Below are 20,765 nucleotides of genomic sequence, written 5' to 3' on the forward strand. Positions count from 1 at the left end.
GCTGGAGAGAAAAAAGCGCTTCCGTCCCCGAAAAAAGCACACAGTCCATGCGATATGTAGATCAGGCGGCGGCATATTGTTACCGCAGCGTTCAGACGGCGTCTTGAAAGAAGGCAGCACTGCCCTGCTCGAGCGGGGCTGTTGCCGGTCCGGCATCTCTCATGTCGGTGTCCTGACCCGACGAATCTCGCTGCGGCAGGTTGCCGAGTAAGCTTTGTGGGTGGTGGAAGTCGAGCGCCATGGCGCTCATCGGGCGGGCTGGCTCAGACGTCTCGAGAGAACGTGGCGGAATCGACAAGGGGTACTCCACGAGAGCTTCTTCTGGGGGGGAGAAAGACCATACCTGCACGAGTTAGCACGACGGACTTGACAAGAGCCCAGAAGCGAAGCCCAAGACTTACCTCCATGACGGTCCGGCCATTGCGAAGGGCCATCGCCACACACTTCTCGTCCTCGAAAGCCACGCGCCACACAGCATCGCCGTGGGAGATGAGCTCGCGGACAAGCTGGCCTGTCTTCAAGTCCCACACCTTGACGCGGCCGTCACTACCACCGCTCACAACACGCGTGTCGTCAAACTGAAGGCTCGTAACACTATTATCATGCGCCGCCAGCCTGTGAATCGGACAGAATCGGGAAAGCGACCACACCCTGACAGAGCCGTCAGAACCGCCTGTCACCAGCGTGTCGCCACGCATCTGCAACTGGCCGACAAGCGACGTGTGGCCCTGCAAAACAGCCTGGCACTCTCTGTAAGCGAGAATTAGTGACCCGGTCTGCACATGTGGAGGTGTGGAATAAGCGTTGCCTACCCTGTCGCGGCGTTCCATATCCGAACGCTAGTGTCGAGGCTCCCAGTAGCCACCCGGACGCCGTCAAAGGCAATGGCGTAGATCTGGCTATAGTGGCCCTGCAGGGTGTGCAGGCATCGGCCCTCGGATATGCTCCAGACCTTTGCCGTGGTGTCGTAGCTGCCTGACACGACAATGTCGCCCTTGATCTCGAGGCACCGCACGCTGGCTTGGTGACCAACTAGAACATTGCGGCAGAGGCCGGTGCGAATGTCCCAGATTCGAAGGGTGGTGTCGCGGGAGCCAGAAATTGCCGTGTTCTCGTCTGACATCTTGAGACAGCGAACCGTCGATGTGTGCCCGCGGAGAGTGTGCAGGCATGCCCTAGGCGTGTTAGCATGTCGGTCTTCCATTACTATCCCTGGCCAGGTAGCCTACCCAGTAGCTAGATTCCACACGCGGACATCGCGATCGCAACCCCCGCTAACGAGTATATCATCCCATGGGATCATGGCCCATACGCCCATCACGTGTCCCTGGAGAGTCTTTTGGTTTTCGCCCTCGGTGTCAAACACATGGATCCTGGCATTATCCAGCGCAACAATGATGTATTTGGACGTCAGATGAAGACTGGTGACCACACCGCCATCCTGGGTGATGTTCTTCGCACTGTTGCGACCGCCGGTTCGCCAGGCGGCGTCAACGAGATATCGCTGCTTGAAATGCGACTTGTAAGACTTGAGCTTCGGTCGGGTTCTGGAGAGCGAGCTCCCGGAGGCGCCGTCGAGACTACGAGACGTAGCCAAGGGCAGGTCAGGGTCCTGCGGTCCGAGCAGCGAGGATCCACGCGCAGCAAAGTCGCTATCGAAAACGCTCATTGGGAATGATACCGAGTCCTCCGAGGCCATGACAGCAGGGGGGGTCGGGAGAATTATAGAAAGACGGCGACCGTAATCATGTTTGACACAGAGGTTCTTCCACGTCATGTCGTCGCTTAGAAGATCCCGCCAGCGACGCGATACCTGAGAGGCGCGGGCCAAAACCTTTGGATCGTCGATGAAGGAAAGGATCTAGGGAATGAGTCAGCACAAGAAACGCAGAGAAAGTTACCAATGATCACATGGGCAAAACAACATACTCTTAAGCAGAGCTCGTCGGGCAGGCTCGTGAAAGGATCCTTTTTCAGCAACGGGCTGACAAATTGGTGGACGAAACTCAATTGCTGGCTCGTGCAGAGATTGAGCAAGTCGGCCAGCAGTCGCGTACGCTGCGAACTGCTGCAGCTCTTAAAGTGGTGGCGGACCTTGGCATGAAAGAAGTCCTCGTCGGCGGCAACATCGCTCCAGTCAGGTTGGATGTGTGAAGGGCCGGGCGAGGCAGCCGGGGTTGGCGGTGGCGGCGGGGATCCTGTTAAAGTCTGATCGAAGTCGGCAGCAGGAGTGCTCATGCTCGGGGTTGGGGGACCCCTAGGGGGTCGAGTCTGCGTGGCCTTCATAGAACCAGTGTCGAGAGAGAGCTCGTCGCAGCTGAAAGTACTCCCCCTTCGGTCTGAGAAACTGGCTGGTTGCGTGTATCCGGCCATGGTGTGATTTCGCGTCAGGAGGCGGTGGCAGAGGCAGACGAGTGATCTTGGGTCATGTTAGCCGTATGACGAGGACAGGATGATCCAGCCAGAGCAGTCCACGGCAGAAAACGACACGAGAGGAAGAAAGAAAAGGGGCGTCCAAAGGCGACGCAGTCCTGGGCTGACCTTTTCTGCCGTCCGCTGTACTCCGTACCTCGTCTGAAATCAGATGAGGCTCTGGTGATCTACCTCTGCGGTAGTCGGTGCCACGAGAGGAGAAGGGCGAGAAAGTGGTCCGAAACGTTCAGAGGCACTGGTACGGCCACTGTTGCTAGAGTCCGGTTTCGAGTCTGTGCATGAACACGACGGCTGAGAGGCGGTGGAGGCGGAAGGAAGTATGGACAGCGAAGAAAGGGGTCGAGGCCGGCGATGGACGAGAGGCGCGATCAAAAAGAAGGGTCCTTGTTGGCAGCAGACACGCGGGTGTATGCTCATCGAGGCAGACGACGGCTATGGGTGCATTGGCATGGCGGTAGAGTAAAGAGCGGCGGGAGAACGGACTCGCAGAGCAAGAGCAGGCGATGATGTTGGAGAGACGCGGTGTCTCGTGTTCCGGTGTTCTCGTGTCTCGGCAGTCCCTTTGGCAGGTATCAAGAAGGGGGGCGGAGGGAGAGGGAGGAAGAGGGGCGAGGATGAGAAGAAGCCGGAGAGGAAAGAAGGAGGGATTGGGAGTTGATGGCGTCGGGTACTTTTTTGCTGGAGGAAGTAGAGAGGCGAGAAAGGGAAGACCAGAGGGAAAAGGGAAAGAAACGGCCAGGGCGAGAGAGGCGGAGTGGGCCCAGCGTCGAATCAGATGACAGGAACGACCGCTGACTACGAGTACAGCACCGAATAGCACCGGAGCACAGTGGGTGCATGCCGTTTCTGAGGCCCTGCAAGCAGCGTCCTAGCAGCACGCAACAGCGCTCTGCCCCTGGCGCTTTTCGCAAACGGAACGGCCTCGCTCGCCTGCTTGTCGATTGGGTCGCGGCTGGCATGCCGTTGTCACGAGCTGTCGGCATTCCTCCTCACCTCGACTGCCGCTTGCGTCAGGCACGCGAGAGACGGCCGTCTGCTTCCTTGCCCAGCTCGTGCCCAGGGGCCTGTGCCGTTGCATTGTCCTGCGCGCCATCAGCGCTGTTACCGCCCCCCTTACACTATGAGCAGCAATCCACTCTTGCTCCGTTTCACCTCCTCGTAAACGCGCAGCGCCCGCCCCTTCCCCCTTTGTTCCTTGCGCGGTTCGCAACTACCCTGTCGTCCTGATCCGTCCTGTTCGTATCTTATCTTAATTACCCAGAGCGCATCCAGCCCATCTCTGAGACCTGTCAGCCAATCGCCGTCCAGAACTCGCCTTCCTCGTCTAACCGCCAGCGTCGACTCGCCAGAGGGTGGCATTTCGTGTGGATTGAGACATGGTCCTTCAGTGCTTGCCCAACTTGCGGAAATATACACGACGTGCTCCATCCGGTGGGAAAGTACTCTCGTCTACGGAGTACTCCGCACATAGTAAGATACAACCTGGCCGTGGCATCTTGCTGCTCGGCCGAGCAGTGTTACATGGCCGGCGGGCAGAGCACTGTTCGGCGAGAAAATCCCCGAGCCTTGCCTCCCCTCTAGTTTAATCAACCGGAGTATGGAGTAGGATGTGCTTCATTGCGTGCTCTTACAATTTCCATGCTGCAGCTCGATAGGGTTTTACTCTGAAAGTGTGTTAAAATTGGAGTAAACAGGCTGCTGGGTTGACGCAAAAGAGTTAATGCGGTCTTCCTTTGTCGAGTCAATGTCAGACATGCTCAGACGCAAGCCTTTGTCGGTGAGTTTAGTACCTATAGCAGTTAGACGTATTTGTGAAAGCTGTCTGTCCAACGTGGGCCTTTAGGGTCTAACCTCAGATTGTGGTGCTGCCGTTGACAAAAAAAAAAGCTAATGCTGGTCAAGAAGTTGAGAGCTTGATGCGTTGTGTTGTCTCTCGCACAAATTTCACCTAGTCGGCCTCATCTACATATACATAAAATCTGCGCACATCCTATGTGACTAAACCTGACATTTCTTCTATTTTGAGTCTCCTTTTCTGATAACTTTCTCCGGTCGTGTACCTTGACCGTATCAAAATTCAAGTCGCCAATAAGACGGCACTTGGTGTGGACACGGCTTGCCGGTTCCGATGCCGCGGCTAAGCAGCTGCGGTAGGGGGAGAAGCAGAAGAATAAACGCACCCAGGAAACTGGGAAAACCCCTGCTTGTGCTGGACAGTGCTGATCTAGCAATAGTAAAGAAGGAGGCAATCCCTGACATCTAGGCGGCTTCTGGGGCCAAAGCCTAAGTCTGGTAAGATACTTGGAGAAGGTGGACATGAGTTCCCATTCACAGAAGCGTGGCCGTTGCAGAAGCAGCTGTCCAGTACTGGTCTACAGCATAGATGAAAGAGAATATTATAGTGCATGAGAGGTCGGTTTGGAGATGTCAAGAAACTTGGAAAACATACACAGTCAGTGTCGTAAAACTATCAGAAGAGTCCAGCCTCAAGGCCTGGTAAGAATACTTACCAAAGTGACAGTCGTGCTTCTACTATTCGTCTACAAATCACACTCAAGGGCGATGTACCGACATTGTCATATTCCGTAATTGGCACGCCAACAACGAGCGAGCGCGATAGCATAAAACATGCATATGAAGACCCTCACTTCTTCTTTTTTGGCAAATATGCAATTGCCCACCCATAATCAGCCGATGAAGAGTAAACTGGCCCAAGAATACTCATTAAAAACAAAACAATACCCTGACTCCGAGTACTCCAGTGCACGCTCGTCTAAGAGCACTTTTAGAGTCATACCGTTGCGTTTCCTCCGGATTCCCTCTTGCTGATGGAAAGGTGCGTAAGGTATAGTAATACACAGTTAAAGAACACGCCTTCAGGCCTTCCTGAAAAGCCACAACACAACGCCGCCATATACAACCGCAAGGACGATCCACATCGGCAGGCTGTCGATCTGGCCCCTCTCCTAGTGATGGTGCCCAAACTGGGTCAAAAGCGGCAGAAGCATGCCGACTATCGTCGCCACTGTGTCCCGCATCTGTGGCCGGTTCTGTCTCCGCTGTGCCATACTGCCATTCTCGGCGTAGCTGTTGTTCAGAGGTAGGTGATGCTCGTGGCCACCGCTGTCGTCCTGCATTGCCTGCATAGCCACATATCTAAACAGTTAGCATGACGTCCTCGTAGGACAGGGTGTGTGAGAGAGCACGAGGGCCTTACAGGAATGTCCCTGCAGAGAACAGTAGCAGCAGCCCAGTCCAATATTGGCCTCGCTCGCCCTCCATATTGCTGCCCCACACCAGGGTTATGAATATATACGTGGACAGCGCCCCAAACGGCGCCGCCAGGCTGAAGAGCACGAGATGGCCACGTGCTGCCCGTTTTGACAAGCCGTGTTTCAGCAGGACCGACGTCAGGCCAAACGCCGCCGGCGCCTTGTGCAGCATTATGGCAACGAAGATGACGAGCCCCAGCTTCATGTCCTCCGTTGTTGCCGACGCGCCCATGGCTATGCCATCTGCCGCCGCATGAATCACGAGCCCGGCCGTGGTTGCTAGCCCTCGTGACTGTCGTGGTGTTGGTGTTAGCGACCCCAAAAATCCCACCTCTTCCTCCGCTTCGCCATCGCTGTCTCCGGCCACACCCGACAGGCCCAGGTTGTCGAGGCTGATGTGGCGCGTCGTTGGCACCGTCTGCAGTCTGTCCACCGCATGCCGCGGCAACCGGTCGATCAGGAACATACACACAAAGCCAGAGACTAGGGCAAATCCTATTTGAAACGTCGGCAGAGTTGGTGCCTCGTGCTTGTGCTCGGAGTCCGCATGTATGCTCTTCGATGGTGCATGCCCGTGCTTGTCATTTTGTGTATCTTCATCGGTTGATCCCTTTGTGCTATCGGCGGCACCGCTTTCCGGGGCAGCAGCTGCGGCCGTGGTAACTATGTCGTCCGCTCGCCGGCGGTCATCTCTCTTCGCCTCTGACTTTACTGAGATGTGCTGGATAATGTCTTCCAGGGCGCGTGGTGACAGCGGGCTGGAAACGGCATCGACTCCTGACGAGACCAGTGACCGCGGAACAGCTTGGTGCATCGCAGCCTCGAAGCTAGAGGTATGTCGTGTCTGGATCGCAGCGCCTGCACCAGCACTCGAGCTGGCAGTGAGATACGTGTTCACAACAGCCTCGACACCCTCAGGAATGATAACGATGAGCGATGTGCCAACGAGAATGCCGACCCCTATGCTAGAGACGAAGCGCAATTGGGATTGTGTCAGGGTCATCGATAATGGGAGGGCGCCTGCAAGAAATGAGCTGTTGGCAGTCAGTGTCAGCAGAAGTGCAGTCGGCATTGGGGAGAGAGGTCGAGACGATAGACAGGGAGGATAACGTACGCAAGCGCCATCACAGCCTACACATAACGAGTCAATTAGCTGCAGCGACAAGCACGAGGGCATTGGGGAGAACATACACTCAGTGCTAACAGCAGCAGAAGGCCGCCCATCTTGTATGTTGTATTTTATTCTAGCTGAACTTGGGCAGTTGAACAATGAGACCAAAAAATAGGAAGCCTGTTTCGTCGCCAAGTCATTGGGCAGCTACAAAAGGGTAGCACACAAATCAGCCGAATCCAAAGGCTGGTGCTCCGTCACCCGTCCTGATATTCGCAAGGCGGGTTTCTGCTGTGTATGGACTGCAAGAATCCGATATTCCGTTGCGATGGGGTGGTCTTGTTGCATATCTATCAATTCTCAATGTTTTAGAGCCTGCCCCTGGCTTATGTGGCTCAGCAGCAAGTGGGCCGCTCCTGCCTCCAGTCTTGGCAGTTCTGTACTCCGTACCGTGCGCACCAATTAAGACGTTACGCGCTACGGAGTACCTCTCTTTATTTTCTGTCGCGATCGCGTCTCAAAGATAAGTTTGCGACCGGCGAAGACGGCAACGAGCAAATTCGGCCTGGACTGTAATAGCAAATATTCCACACGACGGAGCCTTGTGGCCAGATCCACCCGTCACCGCCACCACCAAGACACAGACTTGATACCGAGGGCGTACCCGCGATGGACGACTGTATGTGGGAGCTCCAAATGACATCTGCTTCATCTGCTGCTGCTCCGATTGCTGACTCTCGGTGCTTCCCCAGGGGTGTCAAATGCCAACGAGGCACTGGAGCTCAGCCTCGTCCGGGCTGCTCCGACGGGGTTGCAAACCGTGGCCACATTCAACCCGCAGTTCACATACCCCATTTTCGGCAACGAAGAGACCATCTTCGGCTATCAGAACCTCAAAATCCTCATCCGATACAATGCCTCCGATATGCGCCCCAATTTGTTGGTCTCCTATGGAAAGAAGTTCAAGCCCGTGGGCGAGAACGAGCCAACCGATATCGTCGAAGTTCTGAAGGAATTTCTCCCCCCAGGTCAGTCTCTGCTATGACTAACATAGCTACTCTCTATTAGGCTATCTTGCTCAGAATACTCACCAACCCCTCCTCTTTGCAGTGGCAACCCAAAAGTCAACAGAGTTCGAAGAAGCCATCAAGCAAATGCCTGCAGGTAGCTACCGTCCTCCTGGCGATCGCATCAAAGACCTCGAGACTAGCGACGGCCGTTACGAGATCTGGAAGGGCAGCCTGGAAGACCCGGCCGTAAAGCAGCTTATCAACCGGATTCAGATCTTCGCCACCCTCTTCATCGAAGGCGGCTCATTCATACAGACTGACGGTTCGGATCCCGCTGATCGCTGGACCATTTTCTTCCTCTTCCGCACGCGCCAGCTACCCGGTGCAGCAACGTCTTATGAGTACGAGTTTGCCGGCTACTCTACCATCTACCGTTTTCTGCTGCCTGTTGGGGCCGCTACACCACCTCGCACAACCGAGTTCGAGCTGCCCGGCAGCGAGCCTGAATTTGCCTTGTCCAAGCTCCCTTGCCGGTCGCGCCTCTCGCAGTTCGTCATTCTACCGCCGTTCCAGGGCAAAGGTAATGCTGGTCGCCTTTACGACGCCATCTTCGAGCAGTTTCTGCACGAGCCACAGACAGTGGAGATCACCGTGGAGGACCCGAATGAAGCCTTTGACGACGTCCGCGATCTGGCAGATCTCAAGTATCTCAGCACCATGCCGGCATTCCACGAGGTCGTGCGCATCAATACAAGCGTTCAGATCCCAAGAACAGGCCCGTCACCCAAAAATATCGTCGACCAGGCAGCTTTAGACGCACTGCGCCACGAAACAAAAATTGCCCCACGCCAGTTTCACCGCCTGGTAGAAATGCAGCTGATGCACAAGCTGGCACCAAGCGTGCGGCCAAGCCTAGACGAGCTGGACGGAGACCAAGCTGAGGCGGTCGGCGGTCCGAGTGGCAAGGGCAAGGCGCCGATAGCCACCAAGGAGCAGCAACACGAGTACAAGCTCTGGCGACTCTTTGTCAAGCAGCGGTTGTACCGACACAATAAGGAGATCCTGGGCCAACTGGAGCGGGACCAGCGCATAGATAAGCTGGAAGAAACGCTCCGCAGCGTGGAGCTGGAATACGCACGAATCCTGAGCCTGTTCGAGAGTAGAGCAAAACTGCAGGCACCGGCAACCAAGCGGAAGCTGGTGGAGGACATTGAAGACGACGGGTACGGGAGTTCGTCGAGCAAAAAAGCGCGCACGGACGAGGCATAATAATGGTCAGCGGTTGACGGAGTCAGTTGGGGTTTTCAATGGGAAGAGGCAGACATGGTTTCCGTAAGGGCGTTTGCGTATATGGAATCGGTTGTCAAAAACAAAAAACGGAATCTTATCGTACTGTCTATTTTATGAGTTTTGATTCTCTGAGATGAGCTCAGTGCCAAATATCGATAGCAACGAGCTGTAAAAAGAACGGTATGCAACCCCCAAAGCACGCTTCTGCAGTATGTCGCTCTCGGACATCTACGCCTCTGCTGTGGCCGCTGCGACGAACTCATTCCGTGCTGTCCAATACTTCTCCTCAACAACATCACATAGGTCTTGCAGGTCGTGAAGACCCTTCTCCAGCGCCTGAAGAGCGGTACCCTCTGATATACACGCATCAAATAGTCAGTATAGGATGCAGACACCACCAAAATGAATTTGGGTTGCTGGGGCCTACCGTATGTCTGGATGCGAATGTTCATCTTCGCCTCGGACGGATGCGGGATGGTGTAGGCACAGAACTCAACATCGGGGCTGCAAAAGAAAAAGAAAGGCCTAGATTAGTCCTAGCCGTCCAAATAAAATGCGCCTTCTTCCCCGACTCCACCTCTGGTATCGGTATAAGCGATGGCTTACTTCTTCATGATGATGTACCGCAAAGAGTTGCCAAGGGTGTGGCCCTCGTCAAGAAACTCAAAGGACGCGGCCGTCGGTGTTGATCCTGGCAGCTGTCGGCAGGCGTGTCAGCCCCAGAAAGTCTTTCATTCGGTAGACGTCTGTGTGGACGATTCAGACCGTCTTGGAGTAAACATACCAGCTTGACTCTCTGTGTCTCATCCTCCTCCTCATCCTCCTCGTACGCCTCCTCGCCTTTATCATCGCCCTCTTCTACTTTGTCTTGCATCAGATCTTCTTCTCCAGTCGCTTCGATGTTGTCGGTGTTCTCGACTGCAGCTGCCGGCGCATCTTCCATTTCAGCATCTTCAGGCACCTGCTCCGCCGGGGCCTGCTTTCTTCTTGACCTTAGAGTAGACATTCTGGGTTAACACTCCGCGATCGTGCGATTGGTAGTGTTGTGAGGCTTTGTGTGTACTATCAATGTTGCTGCTGCTGCTGTTGTCGTCGCTCCTCGTTTTTTTTTTTTTTTCGCTTTCTAACGTCACTATTTTTGCCGCTGGCCGTAAACCTTTTTTTTCTGCGCCGATAAAGATTAGTTCACAACGCGGGGGACGCTAAAACACTACCGTCCTGAATCACATAATCATATGCTAGCAGCTCTACTCCGTACACAGCCTGCCTTCCTTTTTTTCTTCTTCGCTCTAAGCGCATCCTATGAGTATGGATCGCACAGCTGTTGTCTTCCCGGTACGCATTCCGAGGTCAGACTATTTACGATCTTGGCGGCCCAAAGAGCGGCCTGTTGAGACCTGCTCGTTGGGTCCGGCAGTTGTCTGCTTCGGCCACGACGGAGAAAGAAGTAATTTCCAATTCTAGCGCCCTGTGCTTATTTTCGGGAGAGTAGGTAAGAACATGGACACAGAAGCGCTATCATTTTTTTGAAATCAGATGGAGAGGCAAGCTATCACAGTACTTGCTGGAACGTGATGGGACAGCCTCGCGGTTAGAGCAGCTACAACAGGATGGGCGGCACTGCGATGCGACGGGGAGTGGAAGTACTCGTACGGGGTCGAACGAAAACCTGCTTCCCGGCCGGTTGCGGCAACAAGAATCCATTCTACCTCGTACTTTATGTCTGCAGATCAAATCGTGACCGAAAGCAAGGCCGAACAGGCCATGAGCCCCAGGTCCACCCAGCGAAATGGGATATTGAGAAGGGCAGGTAGAAGGAGTCGTGCATTTCTGAAGAGGAAATCCAGAAACCAATAAATCTCCACCGGGCGGCTAGTTGCAGAAAATGTGAGGGTTGGACATGCAAATTAAATGATCCATGTTCATCCCTGTTCATCTTCCGGATTGAGCGTCTAAAAAAAGAAAAAGGAAATAAAATACAGGTGCTACCAAAGAGATCGGCGTGGTTTCGCGACGCCATAGCATCACAGAATACTCTTCACACATCAGTACTATGGCGTTCACAAATGTCTTGTACGCGTGGTTTGCACACGTGGAAGTACGATGCTATGACGATGATGACCCGCAAGTTCTTCCCAATCTTGTATCTCGGCTTAGATGGGGCTTGGGGCCGAGCAAAGGCCGTACGGGGTGCTTTGCTGTTTTTGCCGAGCTTCCGTCAAATGACGTTTAAATGACGGCGACCCGGTGGCTTTGCCCGACACGGCAAGCTAGGCGACGGATATGCAGAGTAGGATGCGTTGTAGTATCTTGCTTGCGCCAAGTCTATTGCTCTGTGCCTGAGCGCCAAGTACGAGTCTTCTTCACGTGAGGCAAGGTACCACTTGTCGGATGCAATCCGTGCAACTCTGTCGATCGGGTTCTACGGACGACCGCAATGCAGGGAGTATGTGCTTAATAGGGAGGGAAAATACGACTCCGTAGAATGAAAACTAGAAAGCAAAAATAGAGCGCTTCTTAAGATACCATGCAACTGTTTGCAAATTCGCAGCCGCCAAGATGAAACGGGCTTGTCCGGTAGTCCGGCCGTCAAGAAGCTACGACAGATTTGTGGATTTGAATTTTACGGGAGCTCCCCTCATATACTAAAAGACAGCATGATTGGATCGTGTCGGGACCGACATGGCATTTTCGTCTTGAGGAAAATGGAGCACGGCGCTGATTGGATGACAGGGGACAAACCTCAAACACGTAGGGGTGTCGACTGATCCGTGCACCACTTCCGCTCTACGAGCCGTACTCCGTTCTTCGTATATGGGCAGGTTAGATAGATATTGCTGAACGAACGGACTTAGGTACTCTGTACCTTGAGCCAAGCGGCATCCAACGGCCGATAGCCGAACAGGGGCTGACCAGACGAAGTATGCTGTAGCACGCCGGACCTCACTGGCTGAGAGACAAGAGACAGGAACAGAACAGGGAAAGACAGGAGATCCGAGAGGCAATCGGAGCACCCAGGCGCTATTGGAGCGCTGTGGCACAGAGGCTTGCAGGGCGTATAGGTAGCACAGTAGAAAGCCGAAGTGGACGGACTGCATCGCCGCCATCGCGGACCGGTGCCGGCCATCGTAAGTTGCGCACGCTTCTCGTATTATCTTGCGTAGCAGATCGTGCGTTGCAATACCAAAAGACAGTCCCAAAAGGGAACTCCAAATGCTCGTCGAGAGGCTCGAGCCGAAACCAAACAAATATAAATAAGCAAAAGAGATTGCAGGCGACGAAACAAAAGACCCGCACTTCTGCCCGAATATGCTGGGGATCACAAAACATATTTCTAACTTGTACGGGGGGCTTCCGTGCTCCTGGCTGAATGCAGGCTCGGTCGCACCCCGCTATCCATAGCAAGACACATACGACGTACTCCATATCTTACAAAGTACGGAGTAGTTGCATTGTTCACAGCGCGGGTGAACCGGCTCTGCGGGAGACGGGCCAATGTACGACGCAAACGAGGTAAGTACCTGCAATACAGCAGGCAATACCATGTACTCCGCACTCCGTACAGTCACGATGCTCGTGGTTCGGGCTCGGGTTGGTCCAGGATAGCTCAGCTTGCGACTTGGGCAAGGAGAAGTGGGAGGTGCATGTTGCGATCGGCACTGCAAAATGCCACATTTTCCCACGAGGGAACCGTGACGGAGCAAGGATCTGCTGCACAGCCAGTCCCTCAGCCTGGTATCAGCCAGGGAATGGCAATATCGGGAACAGAATAGGTGAGAAAGAAGGGGGCGAATTATGGGGAAATCGAGCGAAAAGGGCATCGGACTCTTGCATAGTACGGCCGTCATATCCACCCAACTGGGCACTGACTGAGCAGGTGGGATGACGATGTTGACGATGAGCTGGAAAGGACGATCACCAAGCCCGGTCGGAGCAGCAGGGCCGGACCACGTCTTCTCTGCTCGCGCCTCCTTTCATGTCATCGGTCGGCAGCTGCTGCAGGGCAAAGGGTGTCCCGGCAGGCGGCCACAAAGCCTCGGCCACGGCTCCAGGGGCATATGCGCGTAAAGCGAGATGCCTGTGACCTTCCATGACCATGCTTCCTGCTCCCAGGCCGAGCAAACCGCAAACCCCACACGAGCCCTCTCTGCTGCGATGTATCTCTTACGAGTACAGCCGAGACGCGGCAGGGAGGCGTCTATGTAATCCAGTCTGTGCAGTAGTTTCGTTTTGGCTGGCTTTCCGTACGGAGCCACCGCCCAACAAAGTGGGCTGGCTCGACCAGACAAGATTCGGAAACGGGCAGCAGTGACGCTGGCTGCGTTCGGTGCTTCCTTCTCCTTGCAGTAGCGGCGGCGCCTTTTTGGAGCGGCTTGACTGAAGGGGGGAAATGCGTGTCTTGGGCCTGGAAATGCCACCTTTTCAATTGGTCTTCTTCTCGACTGTTTCGCATCTGCAGCCAAGGAGGAGGGGGGCCATCGACCAAGAACGGGCGAGCAAAATGCTCGTGCGTCGCCTCTGTCAAGGACTAGCACTGCCAAGCTTCCAACTCCGTGTTCTGGGACAAATATGACAAGGGGGGGGAGATACTATGTAGGAATTATGACTCTAAGTGATACTGTACTTGTACTCGTTACATGTGCGAGCACATTATACGACGTACGTACGCAGTCACTTTATCCTCCAATCCTTGCAAAAGCAATGCTCGCCTAACACGATCATTCCTTTTGCATTATGCACATGGCTAGGAGGGAAAAGGCATGCGGGAAGCGATGCGGGAAAAAGGCCAAGCATCAGGAATGACAGTCACAACAGCGACGTAATCCGCTACCAAAAAGCTGCGGCTATTACACACAGGTAGTATCCCAGGAGAATACGAGACGAACGGACGGCTAAACTGGAGGCGGGACAAGTTTTTTCTCTTCCATTTGACAGGGGGGCAGGTGGTAGGGACGTAAGTTACGGAGAATTCGGCGACTTGCCTCAGGACGGTGTGTTTGGGCCAGCGTAAAGGTAAAACAAACTAGAGGAGAAAAGTGGAGGGAAGGGCAGGTCGAGGAGGGCGATGTTTTTTGCCGGCTTTTAAGCGTTCCCCCTCCAATCCGAGGGCGGCCAATCGTGCGGCCCCCTATGCTCTCTACTATGTACTGTAACTCACTAGTGCGGCAGGTACAGAGTTAAGTCGTAGTGGTTCTACTCAAGACACAGGTTTGGAGGTTCCGCCTTCTCGCTGGGAGAAGAGCAGCAGAGGACGTTGACGACAGGCAGTTGCGGCGGAGAACAGCAGGGAAGAAAACAGAAAGCACGATCGCCTACGACGTAGAGGGAGAGAACGGCCCGACTGACCTTCCATTTCCGCCAGCGCAAACCAACATCGCTCCTGCTCTGACGGCACGCCTTGCCCTACGAGTACTTGTACGGAGTACAAGGGAAGGAGGACTCCTCCACACCCCCCAAAGAGCCACACCCCTCCTCCCCCTTTATCCTTGACCAGTTAACCCCCCGGGCCAAGATCTCTCACACACAACTGTATCACTGTCGCTCACCAGATCGCTCCTTTCATAACCAGCGCTTCGTCCTCCCAAACTACTTCTGAACCACCCTTGTACTTTCCGTGCTTTTCTCCTCTGCCCCCCCTTCCCTCATATATTTTTTCTGTTCTCACCACATTCGTCCCTTCGTTCTTTTTTCCGTCTTCCTTGCTTCTCGCTTCCACTGCCGTGCTCTGTCTCTACTCTCGCTGCTTCGTTTCTCGACCTGATTTACAGCACGCACGCATTGACAGCCTGTCGCCCCGCGCCTAATATAGCACCCACTTGTCGTATTCTCGTCCTGACCGTCGACCACGACTACCAATACGGCCTTTCACACCGTTCTTATCGCTTGCCGGCAAAGATCAGCCCCGACTAGAGTATTTCTTGGAAAGCAAAAAGTACGAACCACACGGCTACCAGGCCCGAGCCACCCTCTCTCTCTAGCATTAAGCTCTCTCGAACACAAACGGCCGACTTTATGCTGTAATTGACGACAGGAAACGTTCAGTACAGCTCCCAACGACCAACATTGGCGGGATATCATCGTTTCGCTCGTTAGTGTCTTGTGGATATTAGGCATTCGCGCAAACGCGAAGAGCACCTCAAAACAAGGAGCCAGCTAGTCAAAATCAGCAAGGCGTCTACTGCTCTGAATCATTGGCGCTTTTATCTGTACCCGCAGACCGTCTCCCGCCCCTTGTCTTTGCCACATCACGGACATATCGTGGAGGCAGACAACGAGGACAGCCTGCTCGACTACGAACAACAAACCCAGGCATAGGCCGAAGAGATCCCTGTCGACGTGGCTGGAACCGGTCGATACTAGAAACAGTCTGCCTTGAGGTACCGACACAAGATTAGTGCCGAGAACCGCATCCGTTCAGTCTCCCTTCCCTCACCTCGCGCTCACCCGAACGCCTCTCACCAATCTCACAATGAGTACCGCCATCGCAATGGCTCCGTCTCCGGCCCCCCATGACCGGCCGTCATTTGGAAGCGGCAAAGGCAGCAGCTCCGCAGCCACCTCAAACACATCCACGACTGCGACGGCAGCAGAGCTCTCTGCCGCAGCCGCTGCCGTAGCTGCTGTTTCCACTTCCCCAATCGCTCAGAGAACCATCTCAGCAACAACACCACATGCCGCCGCACAACGGTCTGGCAGCGGTAGCCCTCGAGGCGGTGCGCAAAGATCTTCACCACCCAGCGCGTATGTATTCCAAATCTCTCCTGCCAAATTGCCTCCTGGTCCTCTTGGTTCCTCCTGGTTCCTCCTGGTTCCCCTCCCTAGGTCACTCCGCTGACATCGTTACCAGCTCTCGAAACGCAGGCCCGCCCAAGATTGTCGTGAAGAAAGAACCCGGCTCTCCCGAGCCGACTCCACGACACCGCCCGCGAAGACTGGATCTTTCCAAGGGTGCCAGTGCAAGCTCGGCAGCGCCAGGCACTGGCCGCCCGATGACTGCAAGAGACGGATTGGGCATTCAGGAAGTCGGCCTTGCCTGTCTGTCACCTGGGTTTGTCACTCACGATCCTGCCATGAAGGAGCAGCTGCAGCGCAGCATGACTGTGCGTGAGCAGCAGCGACACATCATCGAGGCACGTCTGCAGCAGCAATCTGCCAAGGGCGACGGCGAGATCCCGAACAAGGACAAGGACAGCTCCAGCCACTTCGCGGCAAAAACCCCCGGCATGTCTCGACGCAACAAGGCGCCTCCGGGCCTGTCTATCGTTGCGCCATCTCATGAGACCTTTGCCAGTGAGCGTGTCATCCAGTCAGCCCCGTTGGGACAGACATTCACCGGCATCCACAATCCCCATCCGTTGACTCGGCACATCACCAACCAGCCGTCCAAGCTGTCAAACACATCCCACATCCACCACGTTCCCGCCAACCAGACAAATAACCGCCTACCACCCATCGCCGATGTGTTTGGCCAGGGCCTGTCTGGCCATCCCGAATCGAGCGGACACTCGCTGTATGTTCAGCAGAGCGGTTCGCGCGGACCGTTGACCTCTCCAGGCCATCCTCCGCCAATGTCACACCCACCCCCGCATCCTATGCAGCAGCAGCAGCCTTCAGCGTCTGCACGTTTGAGAGAATACCGCTCTGCCGAGGAGGCACAGGCTGAGCTGGCTGGCGGACGCCCCGAACTGCTCCCTAAGCTTGTCCACTACGGCGGTCCTCAGCCGCCGACGCCGCCTTCGCCACAGCAAGGCTACGCTTCTCGGAACATGGATAGCAACAGGAGCACGAGCAGGAGACGTCCCCGTGCCGAATACGAAGAAGGCAGCCCACCGCTGGGTACTGGCCGTCCTGCACAACGGCGCGGTCCCTTTGGCGAGGGCCGTGACAGTCCGGAGACCCAGCGAGCCAAGCGTGATGAATTTCTGCGGCTCTGTGAACGGGCCTGGGACCTGTTCCACTCTTAGCCTCCCCCACTCCACTCTCCACCTTTTTGAAAGGAAAGAAATCAACAGTTACGGTCTTACCTTTCTTTGTTTCACGATACTCTCTATGTGTCGCCAAATATACTTCTATTCGGGGAGGTCAGGACCGGGCTCTGGAAAGGATTATCTTAATGTCTTGTGTAACTCGTTTTGGCGATGGAAAGAGAATGTGGTCACAGGTTTGTGCTCTCTTTGGGTAAATGACGATGAGATAACGGCTTGACTTGGACAGGATGGAAAGCTGGTGAGGGATGGTCCCTCCCTAGTCAGCATCTGATGTGGTGTGCTGGGGGAGTTGCCTTTTGTTTTTACTTTGATTTATTTGCGTCTTACATCTCTTCTCGGGGTTACGTGTTGGCCGACCCTTCAAATGTCTCTTTTTCGCATGTTCTGCTCTCTTTTCCTCACAATCTTAGCGTTGTCACAATCCCAATTCTTTCTCGTGTTTCTATTTTTGTCTTGTCATTTTCTCCAGATTACCCAAACGCCTTTCCATCCAGCGAGTCCCTTTTCGCGTTCGCTAAGCTGGAAGTGTCTATTCACCCTGTTCGATCTTGCAAGACTTGGTAGATGGGGATGAAATCATGATCTGTTCATGTAACCTGCCGGAGTTTCGGTGCTGTACTGGATAGCAGCTGTTTGAATAGTAACAGAGATATACGCAACACGAGTGCAGTGAAGCCAAGTAAAGGAGTTAGGAAGTCCAACCCAGTCCTCTCGGAATTTGTTCGTTTACTTCATTCTTCCGCATATATATCTAGCCGTGTCCCTGCTTGTGCCCTCGCCAGTCGAGACGGCTGCAATACATCGGCTACTAATATGCGCAAATACAACGTGTATACCATGGTGAGCTCGTAGCCCGCCCACCCCCCAAAACTCCCTTGGCTGTCGAGCTTCGTTGATAAACGGTTTGACACACGAGGGCTCTTCTAACCCAAGAAAAGACCAATGAAATTCATTAAAGGCAAATGCATCCATCCAAACGCCGCTGCTGGCCCCCAAGATATCAAACAGCATTTGCCGCATGCCGCGAACTGCAAGCTGCAAGCCGCAAGCCGCAAGCCGCAAGCCGCAAGCCGCAATACGCTGAAAAGCCCCGCCCTTTTTATAGAGTAACAAAAAAAAAGAAAAAAAAAATGATAGGTATAGTAAAAAGTATATAGAGAAAAAGGTAGAACCGACTGGCAAAATTAGGCACGAGGGAGAAAGCGCAGTGACGTCATTGGTACAAAAAGTGTGCCGGTTTTCGCCAAGCCCAGTTACCCTCCTCTCAATAATCCCGCTTCGTTTTGCCAAACGCCCACAAGACGTCCTTCTGAAGGCACTGGCCGAAGATCAGAGTCCCTCCTCGCCAGCCTTGCACAACTTTATCTCGCGGCCCCACTCGGACTTGAGCACTTGTGAGGCTGTGATACGCCGAGAAGGGTTGGGGTCCAGAATCGAGTAGATCACATTTCGGCAACGAGCCTGGTGGTGTTAGCATTTATCCCAAAATGACGATGTGCAGATAAGACAGTGCCAAAACTCACCCTGTGAAGGGATTCAATAGGACCGTAGCCCTCTTCGTCGCGACGACCATCGAGATACCGGCCATAAAACTCGTCTTCATCCTTTCTTGCAACACGCCACAGATGACGGCCGGTACGCATGGCCATGTAGATGACGCCACAAGCCCACACATCGACGGCTCGTGCATCGAACTCCTTGCTGACGTATTCTTCAGGAGCTATATACGGGGCAGACCCGCAGAGGCCAGTGACCATATGGGCATCGCTCTCCCACGCCATGCGGAAGCACTCGCCATTGCCAAAGTCAGTGATTTTGAGGCCTCCGTGTGTCGTGAGCAGCAGGTTTTCGGGCTTGAGATCCCTATGGGCGACACCCATCTCGTGCATGTACTCGACGCCTCGCATCATCTGTTTGAAGAAGCAATCTGCCTCCTGCACCTCCAACTTGCCAGCAGCTAGGACCAGAGTGTATAAATCACCCCCTGCGCAGAACTCCATGACCTCGCAATAATCGCCTTTCGCATCCTTGATGAGATCCAGCGTGTGGATGACGTTTGGATGGCGTAAGCTCGAAGATATGCAGAATTCGGATGTCAGGCGCTTGCTGTACTTCTTCTCATTCTCCTCGGGCCGGCGACGGAATTCCTTAACAGCATACAATTTCTCGCCGAGGCCGTCGGCCATCTTCTTGTGAGAGATGCGCACAATTCCAAAAGCACCGCGGCCTACAATTTCCTGGCATTTGCCGTACTTTTCCGAGAGCGTCGAAGGCTGTGCAGCCGCGGTCAAGATGCCCGCCTTCTTCTCAACGGCCTTCTTCTCGGCAGCCAAGCTGTCATTTTCCTGCTTAAGGTTGTCGACCCAGCTTGAAACCAAGGACAGGTCACTGTCGGGGTTCTCAATCTTTTTTCCCAGAAAGACACGGAACATGTCCATGAGCTTTTCTTGTCGGCGACTTGACTTGAGGTGGTGCTCATGGCCGCCTTGCTGATTCTGGCCAGAGACGAATCGACTGGGGGCCACGTGGTTTCCTGGCTTTGTTGCCTTTGGAGAAGGAGCTACAGTTGCCTTATCGGTCGCGGAGCTTTTTCGAGATGGAACTTGAGGTTTCGCCAAAGGTGATGCCGCACCGCTGTTTGCAGTACTTGGTGTAGAAACACCAGCGCCGTTAAGAGTCGAGGTCTGGTCAGAGCTCGTTTTGCCAGGCAGTTCGAGTTGTGCTTGGTGCTGCTGCTGCTGCTGCTGTTGTGGTTGCTGTTGCTGTTGTTGTTGCTGTTGCTGTTGCTGTTGCTGTTGTTGTTGCTGTTGCTGTTGCTGTTGCTGTTGCTGTTGCTGTTGCTGTTGCTGTTGCTGTTGCTGTTGCTGTTGCTGTTGCTGTTGCTGTTGCTGTTGCTGTTGTTGTTGCTGTTGCTGTTGTTGTTGCTGTTGTTGTTGCTGTTGCTGTTGCTGTTGCTGTTGCTGTTGCTGTTGCTGTTGCTGTTGCTGTTGCTGTTGCTGTTGCTGTTGCTGTTGCTGTTGCTGTTGCTGTTGCTGTTGCTGTTGCTGTTGCTGAGCTTGTTGTAGAGGTGGATGTTGTCCGGTCTTCTTATTCTGCGAATTCCCGTTTAAAGGACTGGAGGAAGCCTCATGTCCAGTGGTTGAGCGTTGTGAGAACATGCGAGTGATACGATCTTTGACAGATGTCTTTTCGGCTGCTTTCGACTGTGCATCTGGGGGCGTAGTGCTGCCATTTTGAGCTTTGAGATTTGGTGAAGCACTCGGGGGGAGTTCGATTGATCGGATTGAGGAGGCATGCGAGCGTTCTGATGGGGCCGTGGCCTTCATATCTGACGAGAAGCTCGCCATGGTCGAGTGCACCACCTGTGCAATGAGCCAGAGGACGTGCGTGTGCTTTTAGAGAATATTCGGCTAAGACACAGACACGAGCACGAAGGACGTGCGCTGTATCGCCCCCAATTTCACCCCGGTGCGGAGGATTCGCACCGACAACAGGCCGGAGAGACGGACGGTGTTCTGATCGGCCCTGGAGGATTGGAGATACTACTGCGGGCGAAGTGTGGGTTTGGTGTGACAACAGCCGATGGTCTTAGAGGCGACAGTCCGTCCGCGAGAGTGGTGCTATTAAGTGTCTTGAATGCGTGGGGGTACAGTGGGCCTTT

The 20,765-nt window shown here is 54.3% G+C and overlaps 6 protein-coding genes across 6 annotated transcripts; 2 read left to right on the forward strand and 4 right to left on the reverse strand.

The window, feature by feature from the left end:
• Positions 1–91: 91 nt before the first annotated feature.
• CMQ_2896 (f-box and wd domain containing protein) lies at positions 92–3,792 on the reverse strand (the record flags this gene model as incomplete). Its single annotated transcript, XM_014316974.1, has 6 exons — positions 92–343; positions 402–750; positions 813–1,175; positions 1,230–1,861; positions 1,930–2,419; positions 3,551–3,792. The coding sequence occupies 6 exons, from the start codon at positions 3,790–3,792 to the stop codon at positions 92–94; spliced, it is 2,328 nt and encodes a 775-aa protein (XP_014172449.1).
• Positions 3,793–5,399: 1,607 nt separating this feature from the next.
• Positions 5,400–6,929, reverse strand: CMQ_2580 (zip metal ion transporter; the record flags this gene model as incomplete). The annotated part of the gene is made up of 4 exons (XM_014316658.1): positions 5,400–5,589; positions 5,651–6,739; positions 6,820–6,836; positions 6,897–6,929. 4 exons carry the CDS (start codon positions 6,927–6,929, stop codon positions 5,400–5,402), a joined length of 1,329 nt encoding a protein of 442 aa, XP_014172133.1.
• A 556-nt stretch (positions 6,930–7,485) lies between these two features.
• Positions 7,486–9,095, forward strand: CMQ_2756 (histone acetyltransferase type b catalytic; the record flags this gene model as incomplete). The annotated part of the gene is made up of 3 exons (XM_014316834.1): positions 7,486–7,495; positions 7,569–7,844; positions 7,927–9,095. 3 exons carry the CDS (start codon positions 7,486–7,488, stop codon positions 9,093–9,095), a joined length of 1,455 nt encoding a protein of 484 aa, XP_014172309.1.
• Positions 9,096–9,344: 249 nt separating this feature from the next.
• On the reverse strand, positions 9,345–10,122 carry CMQ_2781 (DNA-directed RNA polymerase 1 and 3 polypeptide; the record flags this gene model as incomplete). Its single annotated transcript, XM_014316859.1, has 4 exons — positions 9,345–9,469; positions 9,544–9,620; positions 9,723–9,814; positions 9,901–10,122. The coding sequence occupies 4 exons, from the start codon at positions 10,120–10,122 to the stop codon at positions 9,345–9,347; spliced, it is 516 nt and encodes a 171-aa protein (XP_014172334.1).
• A 5,463-nt stretch (positions 10,123–15,585) lies between these two features.
• Positions 15,586–17,080, forward strand: CMQ_2740 (uncharacterized protein; the record flags this gene model as incomplete). Its single annotated transcript, XM_014316818.1, has 2 exons — positions 15,586–15,857; positions 15,964–17,080. The coding sequence occupies 2 exons, from the start codon at positions 15,586–15,588 to the stop codon at positions 17,078–17,080; spliced, it is 1,389 nt and encodes a 462-aa protein (XP_014172293.1).
• A 1,353-nt stretch (positions 17,081–18,433) lies between these two features.
• CMQ_3171 (serine/threonine-protein kinase) lies at positions 18,434–19,542 on the reverse strand (the record flags this gene model as incomplete). The annotated part of the gene is made up of 2 exons (XM_014317249.1): positions 18,434–18,565; positions 18,628–19,542. 2 exons carry the CDS (start codon positions 19,540–19,542, stop codon positions 18,434–18,436), a joined length of 1,047 nt encoding a protein of 348 aa, XP_014172724.1.
• Between the last annotated feature and the right edge of the window lie 1,223 nt (positions 19,543–20,765).

This window comes from Grosmannia clavigera (genome assembly GCF_000143105.1).
Source record: "Grosmannia clavigera kw1407 unplaced genomic scaffold GCSC_144, whole genome shotgun sequence".
Lineage (NCBI taxonomy): Eukaryota > Fungi > Ascomycota > Sordariomycetes > Ophiostomatales > Ophiostomataceae > Leptographium > Leptographium clavigerum.